Consider the following 9,483-nt stretch of genomic DNA (forward strand, 5'->3'; position numbering starts at 1 on the left):
AAATAGTTTTTAAATATTAATATCTTTGAAAAGTTTCAATCTTACGACAGAGTTTTAGGAAGAAGAAAAAACAGTTTGCTTGTGAATATTGTCCCTCACATAAGATCTAACTTGACTTACAGAAGCTCTGTCCTAGTTCTACTGATTCTCAGGGCCTTTTTGTAATACAGTAGATAATAATATTTTGCTAAAAAGCCTTAGAATGCTGGGCCTTTCTGGGACTGTACATAAGTGGTTCTGTTTGTATCTCACAAATCTATAGATTTGAGCTCTTTGTGTTACTTATGTATGAAAAGTTCATTTTTTAAATAAAGTTAGATTTTGATTTTGATTAACCAGTAACATTTAGAGAACAATCCATGATCCAATCAGAATAACACAGACAAAAACACAAATCCTATTCACCACCTTTCATTTTAATTTAATCTTTATTTATCTATGCAAGACAGATTAAGAACAATATTCATATTTTAAATGGTGGGATGGCAAAAGAAAAAACCTTTTGAGAAAGAAAAAATAAGAGAAAGGGACAGAAAAGGGGTTTCAGGAGACAGACGAAAAGAAAATATGTGTATTGAAGTGTGTAGAAGGTGACTCAGATAACCAAGCAGAGGGGATGTCTTTTGAAACTTTAGGAATTGTCGTTGCACATCCATAACTGATTGTGAAACTGGATTTGCAACGGGATAAGATGTGGCATGATTTACAAGTCTTACTAAACCCTAAGCAAGGGAGAATGGAGATACTGTAGGTCTGGGATCAGACCCTTCTCCACCCTTAAAGAGGAGATCGACCACAGCAAATTTCCAGACACAAGGGATTTCACCAGTGCAAGGGGAGAGATGAAGATATTTATTCTGCAGCTGCACCTCTTCTCTGCCTCTACCCTTCAAGTCTGTCTGCTTGCTGGAGTCTGCTTCCGGCCTCCTCTGACTTTGCTTTCAGTTCTTCAAATGTTCTCTGGTCTGTTTCTGCTGATTCTGCTTGGGTCCTTGTTGTTGAACTTCTCTAGAAAAGTCTGAAGCTCTGAATCGGTAAAACATGAATAAACCCTCCTCATGTTAAATGAAAACAGGTCACTGTCTCTGGCAGTGGGGTTTTTTCTTATGGCCAATGTGGGCGGTCGCCCAGGGCGCAATCTCGCCCGAAAAACCTAAAATAAAATAAATACATTGCCCTTTTTTTCTCTCCCACAGTTTTTCTAGTCTAAACCGCCCAATTCCACAAAATGTTAATGAAATTTGCCCTAAGGCGCCCCTACTGTTGTATCAACTTGCTGCTGTAATTACAGTACTTTGCACTATATGTGGAACACGCTGGAGAGGAAACCAACTCGCAGCTGAAGAGGCTGTAAACAGGAAAAGCAGGTAGAAAGGTGGGGGAGGAGCTTAGACTCACTGCTTATGAGTCCAGACCACAAACAAACTAACTGCTGCTTCCTAATAAAAATATTGTCATCCATAAAGATAATGTACTTGTTGGTTTTACTGAATTTAATGAAAAGTTAAAGAAAAAAAAGTCTGCATCAAAGTTAATTTGTTTCCATCCTCTCACTCATTTTAACTCAGGGTGTTTGACTAACAAACAGGCCTGTTCAAGGCTGTGGAAATGGACAAAAATCAAAGGAAACATCAGCGTCCAGTTTAGAAAAAAGATGAAGAAAAACATTCCACGGATAAAAGAATGCAGGCGGTGTCCAAAATTAACACTTGCTAGGTGCTAAATACAACCAAATTTACTGTTGGAGTAAAATTTGGGGCTAATGAAGGTTTGCATTTAATTACACTAGTCTTCTTAATTATCTTGTTGGTGGATTTCATCTAAGCTTCTCTGCTGTTCTCATATACACAGTCAATGCTTCAGATGCAATCTACACAGTCGTTTGTCTTTTTTTGTTCAGTTTTATGTGACACTTAAGCACCAAAAACAGAAGAATACGTCCTTTAGATTCCATTGATGTTCATTCATGAAGCCAGCAGAAAAGGCCGGAATTTGTTCATTCATATTTGGTGTCAGGGTTGTATTGAGCTAAAATAAATAAATAAATAACACAAAAATGCACAATTTTATCTTATTTGTGAATTCAACTATACAAGTATGTTTTATATGATTAATAAAGTAGATTAATAAATTCGTTCTTGTGTTTGTATGTGTGCAGGCTTTAAGTTAATGAGGGCGGGGCTGTAAAGGGGGTTGAGGGTGGGGTTGGGGGACACCACACAGTGTTTCGCACCGGGGCATCAAACTAGCCAGGACGGCCTCAAGCGGGTATGTACAATTCTAGTGCACTTCAAAAACATTGCCAGAGACCTCCCATTTAGCATTTTGGTTTTTTTCCAAATGCATCCATATTTCCTGAGCGAGAATGGTAAATGGAATGGAAAACACCCACACATATGAAAAAAATTCTCTTGACAAATGTTTTAAGGCAGGAATTTCTCGCATCAAAACATTTTCGTAGTGTTAAACCAATGACTCATTTCAGGAAATGTCAGAATACCCTGGCCTAAAGGAACATTTTTTAGTAAAACTAAAAACTAAATGTATAAGGTTATAATAAAATAGTCCAGGTAAAACCCTGAATTTGACCTTGATTATTCAATATTAGTTGGTCAGATAAATTCATTCATTCAGTTTTTATTTTATCAATTAATCTGCTCACATTTGTTTAAATATAATTTTATCATCATATTCTTAACTGTAAAATATGTTTATAATTGTAGTATATAAGTATTTTTTACAGTTTTATAGTTAAATGATTCACTTGATCATGAACTCATGAAGTGAAAATTGTCCCAACTTGACGTTCTGATGCCATCTGGTGGAATAAAAAGAAAATAAAAGAAATGGGAAAAACTTCCCTTTGTGGCTTTTGAGCTCTTAAATCAAACCTTAAGTTAAAATTTCAAAGTAATTGTTTCCACTTTAATGATTTGATTATGTCAAGCAGGATGCATTTATGACTAAAGCAGAAGCTGAGGATTCTTTGTTTGCTTGATTGTAAAGAGCTGCGAAATTGACCATTAAAAAAGTGTTTTTCATGGCTTAAAATGTGTGATCCAAACAACAGTAATTAGAAAAGTTCCAATGAAGTAGCTACTGGGTGTCCAACAGTTTTATTGTGTTTGTTTTAAACGCCATGGTTTATCTGTTTTTGTTGTGGCTGTTTTTTTTTTTTTTTTTTTTTTTTGTATTTATTTTTTGAATGTGTTCCTTATTTTGATCTAATGGTTATATATGTTTGACGTAGTAATTAGACTTTAGCTCAATGGTTAATGATTTCTTATACCTTAAAATAAACTTGTTTTATTTTAAAGTCTACGTTTCGGAGATAAATCAGCGTACAGCAAGCTCTAACAATTACATTTCCCATAACAATTACATTTCCCATAAATCTCTGAGTCTTTTAACGCAACATAGATAAACATAGAAGAAAAGACGGCACATTCAATTATAATTTAAAGTACTTGAAATATATCTTGTGTTTTACAACTGTTGATATATATATATATATATATATATATATATATATATATATATATATATATATATATATATATATATATATATATATATATATAAAACTTTTATATATTATATATAACAGGTTTATATATATATAAAACAGTAAATAAAAGAATTAAAAATTTTCTTTTAATTCAACTTGGGACAAGTGCGCATGCGCGGGTGAGAGCGGATGTAGTATCTTAGCGAGGCGGAAGTTATGAGGTCCTTTCTGCTCCCAGATCGCCGCCATGGTGAGTTCGCCATGAGAGCAGCAGTACTTTAGACTTATTTTTTTGTGATACTTAACAATTTATGAGAAGCTTTTAGTAACTATATATTTCTCCTTCGTGTTTATGTGCCCGTCTTTGTTTTTGTGTAAAGCAAATGTTGCCTGAATACATCATTTAAGCTACAATACTGCGTTAGCCGCACGACAACGTGGTTTGTGAGGAGCGGAGGCCGAGAGCCGCCGCTGGAACTAACCAGCCAGTTTCAAAAGAATCTAGCGATGCTCACGTTTCTCTAATATCAATTAAAATTTGCGTTTCATTTTAAAATGCAGGGAAATCCGGAAACCGGTGGCTGGTTTCTACCGCCTCAAATGTCATTTTCAAACTTACAATCTAAGAAAAGAAACCACGAAGTTTGATTTTTCATAAAAAGTGTGCGCGATTTAGCAATGTGATTGGTTTTAGTAAATGTTTCATTTAAGACTAGTTAAAAGATATACAATGTAAAAGACAAGTAAGTTGAGTTACAACAGTTATTTATTATTGCTTATTAACTTATAACTTAATTAACAATACTAGCAAATTGCATTGTTAAAAGTCAATTATTTCTTATTTTCTTCCAATTTGTCCAAAGTGTTGTCATTTTAGAAAAGACAAATCTGCTTGTTTTATTTTGAAATGGAATCGTTTGTGGTAACCTGCTGCTTCCTGTTCAGGTGTTCACTCGCTTCGTTGAGATCGGCCGTGTCGCCTACCTCTCATTCGGACCTCATGCTGGCAAGCTGGTAGCCATCGTAGACGTCATTGACCAGAACAGGGTGAGTGGAGGAACCAGCAGTTGGGTGGTGGTGGGATGGGGGTGGGGGGTGGGGTCTCATGGGTGGATGTTAATCTCCTTCCTCTGTGACGTTCCAGGCTCTTGTGGATGGACCCTGCACTGGAGTTAAGAGGCAAGCCATGCCTTTCAAGTGCATGCAGCTCACAGATTACGTCATCAAAGTCCCCCACAGGTCAGAGTCCTGGTAACATTGTTTGTTTGTTTGTATGTCAACAGGTGAATTTCTCACCATGTCTCCTAGAAGTGACTTAAATGCCTTTTAATCTGTTTTTGTGTTTTTTTTTTTTTATGGAAGGTGTAAATCAGTCCATGATTTTATGAGAAATCATAACAAAAATAGCCTGAAAACATAATGGTTTGAATTCCAGTCGTCATGTCATGGACAGTAAAGATGCAGGCATCTATAGAGGTTGTCTCACATGCTGCATTACTTTAGATACTTCTAATAAAGCTGCTTTTGCAGTGGATTAATGTCTGTTGGGATGTTTAAAAAGCCAGGTGAATTTGAAAGTCATATGAATGAGTTTTGTCTTAAAGGCACGTTAGCGTAGCATCCTAGCATCAGCGTGTAACGACAGCGCTGTCTCCAAACGAACACTCTTTGCTGCTGTAAGTGAAGCAGATTTATCCTCCAGTTCTGTCTGGATCCTGATAAAAGATCCCCACGACCGGCCGCTCCAGCAACCAAACGCTACACGGAGGAGAATTATCAGACGGGGGGAGGTGTGTTATCCCTGTGTGGACCACCTAAAGGGGGGGGATTAAACACGTCTAATATGGCACAAACATTTGGCGAGTAGCCTTTAAAGTTTTATTTGCTAAACAGGTAAAAGTGTTTGTTAGGGGCAAGTGTTTATTTCAGATCCTGCCCATGAAGTAAACAAGAAGTGAATAAAACAAGACATAAAATAACGTATTATAATTACATCAATCATGGGAGGTATGAAAGAGAACCAAAGTAACCAATTTGACCGGCTACTTTTAAGACCCCTGTGTATTAATGCCCATTCTCATCCTCTTGATCTATTGTCAACGCCTTCTCCAAGCTCTTTTATGATGTGTTTTTTTTAGCTCAAATCCATAGTTTCTGCAGAGCAGCAGATGCTCATTAGAAATTCGTTGCTCAGAGCTCTCTAGTTACATGCTCAGCCCCCTTCGGTCCGCCCGGCACATTTCTACGTAGCAAATATCTTGGTCAAACAGCTTTTTTTTATCTGTTCCTGAAAAAAAGAAATCTCAGAAATACTGTTTTAAGCTTAATTTTCTTAATATCTGTCCTCCATCATCAGAAACAGGAACATGTTAAAAACGCCATTTTCCTAGGAGTGAGTCTGGAAACACACTCCTTCCTCTTCCTCAGAGCTGCAGTGTTGCGTCGGCTGCAGACTGCATTGTTGTGCGTCTTGATAACAGTGGTGCTCGTGTGTTTGCGTTGGTACTGACCAGCTGATGTGCTTCACAGCGCCAGGCAGAAGTTTGTGAGGAAAGCCTGGGAGAAGGCCCAGGTCAACGAGAAGTGGGCGCAGAGCAACTGGGCCAAGAAGATTGAAGCCAGACAGAAGGTAAGAGCTGCTTCCATTTTTGCTCAGTGGATACCTGATCGGACACTTGTTGGAGATGTTCTGCTATTTGGCTGGCATCTGGACTGCATAGCACCTCAGATGAGGTTAAATTCTGCCTTGATGGTCTGAGCTGTTCATTTGTAGTCGTAGTTTTAGTCCATGCGTGTAGTCTGTGATTCTCTGGTATTGAATGAGTTCAAACAAACATGACCATCCCTGCTCAACGCCACAATCTCTCCTTCATCATCGTCTTTGCAGAGAGCCAAAATGTCCGACTTCGACCGCTTCAAAGTGATGAAGGCCAAGAGGATGGTACGTATGAGAGATGCAGGTTTCATTCCTGCAAGAGCTGCATCCACAAATGGTTCAAAGTGTTGGTTTTGACTTACTTTGTCATGTAAAGAAGCTGAGAAAAGTGAAGTAGATCTGCTGTCATTCAAAGAACTACTGCTGCCGTTCTCTTCACCCACATTTTCATAAACTCTGATTTTCTCTGCAGAGGAACAAGATCATCAGGCACGAGGTGAAGAAGCTCCAGAAGGAGGCAGCCAAGAAATGAACACTTTTCCCACAATGCTTTTCTTCTGTAGTACTAAAGTGGCATGGAAATAAAACATCTACACAACAGATCTCTCTCTCTCTTCATGCAGATGAATACTTTTTTAAAAAGTGACATTGCATTGAAAACAGATGAAGTGATTGTGTTTTAATTAAAATCCTACTAATCCTGGATTAAAATTAGTGTTCAGGAAAAGCTACAATTTAGAGAAAATGTTTGGACCAGTAAAGTGGAGATTCCTAACTCTGTTGCTTCACTATATAATTTTCTGTCAAATTTAGAACTTGAATTGTAAGAAAGGGATGTTTTATAACATTTGTCTAAATGTTTTTCAAACAGATGTGATTCAAGGTTTCTGGTCGCGGCTCAGACTTAGTTGAAACATGGAAATCTATTCAAGAAAACCCCAGAAAAATTCCAGGACAGATGAGAAAAATGGTGTGAAAGATTTATGTACAAAGATGTAACTGGAACTATTGGAGACGTTGCCAGTACTTAAACATGTCCAGATTCTTCCTAGAAACTATTTTAAAAACTAATTATTGGCTTTCCACACAGTATGCAGTAAAAACAGCCCAGTTATGAAGAAAAATCTTAATCATATTTAAAGCAACATTGGAAACGTTTATATTTAAAAAGATTGTCATGGGGAACGTCCAAGTTGAATAAAACAGAAGAGAAGTTGGATCATAGAAATTTGCTTCACTAAACGTTTCAAGCTTAAAATCAAACAATTTTACATTCTAGATGGATTTAATTTGTCGTGTACAGCTCACGTAAATGCAAATGTGTCTAATAAATATGAGCTGTTATGGCAAAAGCATTTTCTTTTATTTTTTCTTCAGTATATGAATTTATATCTTAAATGGATACATTTTTTATCGTCTTTTTCCTTTGTTTTTAATGGCTGAAGATCACTTGAATTAAAACACGCCAATCAATCCTCTCTGTTGCTTGTACAACAAGTCCAAGTCTGTCGCTTAAAAACTTAAAACTCCTTAAAAACTCCAATAATACTGAAGTTGTGGGATAAAATCACATACAAATACAAAAACCGCAGGTGCTTCTTTTCCCATCATTCCTTTCTGTTTTCTGTTCACATTGCAAATTTGAGTTGATCCTGATTTAAAAATTGTGAACAAGCTCTCCTTGCCATGCTTGATAAATTGTTGCAGATTGGATCCATGTGTGTGAATTCTATAGTTCTAAGTGAGAACAACAGTGGTGAGAGCATGTGGCCCTGAGGAACACCATTAATCATGTTAGGACTTACAGCATCCATGCCTTTGAACAGCTATAGAGCTTATTCATGTTTAGCTTTTTAGAATTTATCAAAAAATAATGTATTTATGTATGTTAAATAATTTAATCGTATTTTACACAGTAGTCCACCTCTTAGTATTCTGTCAATTTTTAACGGCTGCATCTTTGGTTAATTGGAGGAAGTTAATGTTTTTTTGTGTTTAAATATCTGATTTAACAGCGTTTTTGTTTCCTTAAATTTCCATGTACTTGTGTTATAAATACAAATTACTTATCATCAAGACAAGAAAATGAATTCTTGATTCCACTGCTTCCGATTTTCGTTCAGAGCTATTTCCCATGTCGTCCACTAGAGGGCAGTCTTTAGTTCTTACTTTGTTTTTACAGCTACATTTTTGTTTCTTTGAGGGATCAGGTTTATCTATCTCATTCGTTCTAACGGAATAACCGTTTCAATTAAAGCAATGGAAGAACCTTCAGGATCTCTGCTTCCTCTGATCTCCAGTTTTTGATGGCTGGAATGTGCTCCATCATGTTGGGTGAAGCCTTCAACCTCCACCTCTCCACAAATACAACAGATTCAGGTTGAGTTTGCCCTTCAGTGCTGTCAGAAAGTTAAAGTTTAGCTTCAGTTACAACAGTTTTACATGGAAACATTAAGACATAATAGCAGCACTTAATGGAAATATTTAAAAAAAATCCTTTTTAAGTAAAAGTCTAAAAGCTTTTATATGTTTTTATAGTGATGTGTATCAATAAGCTTGATCTTTACATTTTTAATCAGAATCAGAATTTTAACACATTTTTTAAGATTTATTCCAGAGGAAATATGATATGAGGTATTAAAAAAATCTTTTTCGTTTAATTTAGGTTTTCTCACAAGCTTTTCTAGTACCTGCTGCATCTTTATCAATATTTTTTTATGTTTGTGAGTGTAGCTGCTCATGAAACATTCAGTTTGAATTTTGTGGTTGGAAAAAATGTACAAGAATAATGTAATATAAAGGTTTAATCCAAATAATCACATAAATAAATAATAGTTTAGTGAAAAAGAGGCAGGCACATTGAGGTGAGATTTTTACTTTAGCACTTTTTATGAAAAATATTACTCTTTTTCAGTTAGGGACTGACTATATAGAGGTATCCTTTGTTTCTTTTAGACATTAGTCATGGACAATTGCATGTTGATTATTATTTAGTTGTAAAAACATCTTTAAATTTCGAAGTTTGCATCTTTTTTCACTTTATGTTCATAGATAAACAGAAAATCACGTCAAGTAAAGAATTTTTATCCGTCTAGTTTAACTATAGTAAACTTTTGAATAAATCTTCATTTGAATAACATTAAAGTAAATGTTACACACTCAATGTTTGACCCCATTCAAAAAGAACCCCTGACCTCCCCCCTCCACCTCCTCCTTCCTAAAAAGCACTATAGCCCCGCCCCCAGTAAACTGAAGCTGTCACCAGCCACACGCAGGTCTGAGCGTTATATAACCAGCCTGCTGGACACGGTCCAGGTGG

At 36.3% G+C, this 9,483-nt stretch overlaps 1 protein-coding gene across 1 annotated transcript; it reads left to right on the forward strand.

Moving 5' to 3' along the window:
- Positions 1–3,676: 3,676 nt before the first annotated feature.
- On the forward strand, positions 3,677–6,766 carry rpl14 (ribosomal protein L14). Its single transcript, XM_023959887.1, has 6 exons — positions 3,677–3,758; positions 4,454–4,555; positions 4,653–4,747; positions 6,038–6,137; positions 6,396–6,449; positions 6,637–6,766. Exons 1-6 carry the CDS (start codon positions 3,756–3,758, stop codon positions 6,694–6,696), a joined length of 414 nt encoding a protein of 137 aa, XP_023815655.1. The 5' UTR covers positions 3,677–3,755; the 3' UTR covers positions 6,697–6,766.
- Positions 6,767–9,483: the final 2,717 nt, after the last annotated feature.

This window comes from Oryzias latipes, chromosome 11 (assembly GCF_002234675.1).
Source record: "Oryzias latipes chromosome 11, ASM223467v1".
Classification (NCBI taxonomy): Eukaryota; Metazoa; Chordata; class Actinopteri; order Beloniformes; family Adrianichthyidae; genus Oryzias; species Oryzias latipes.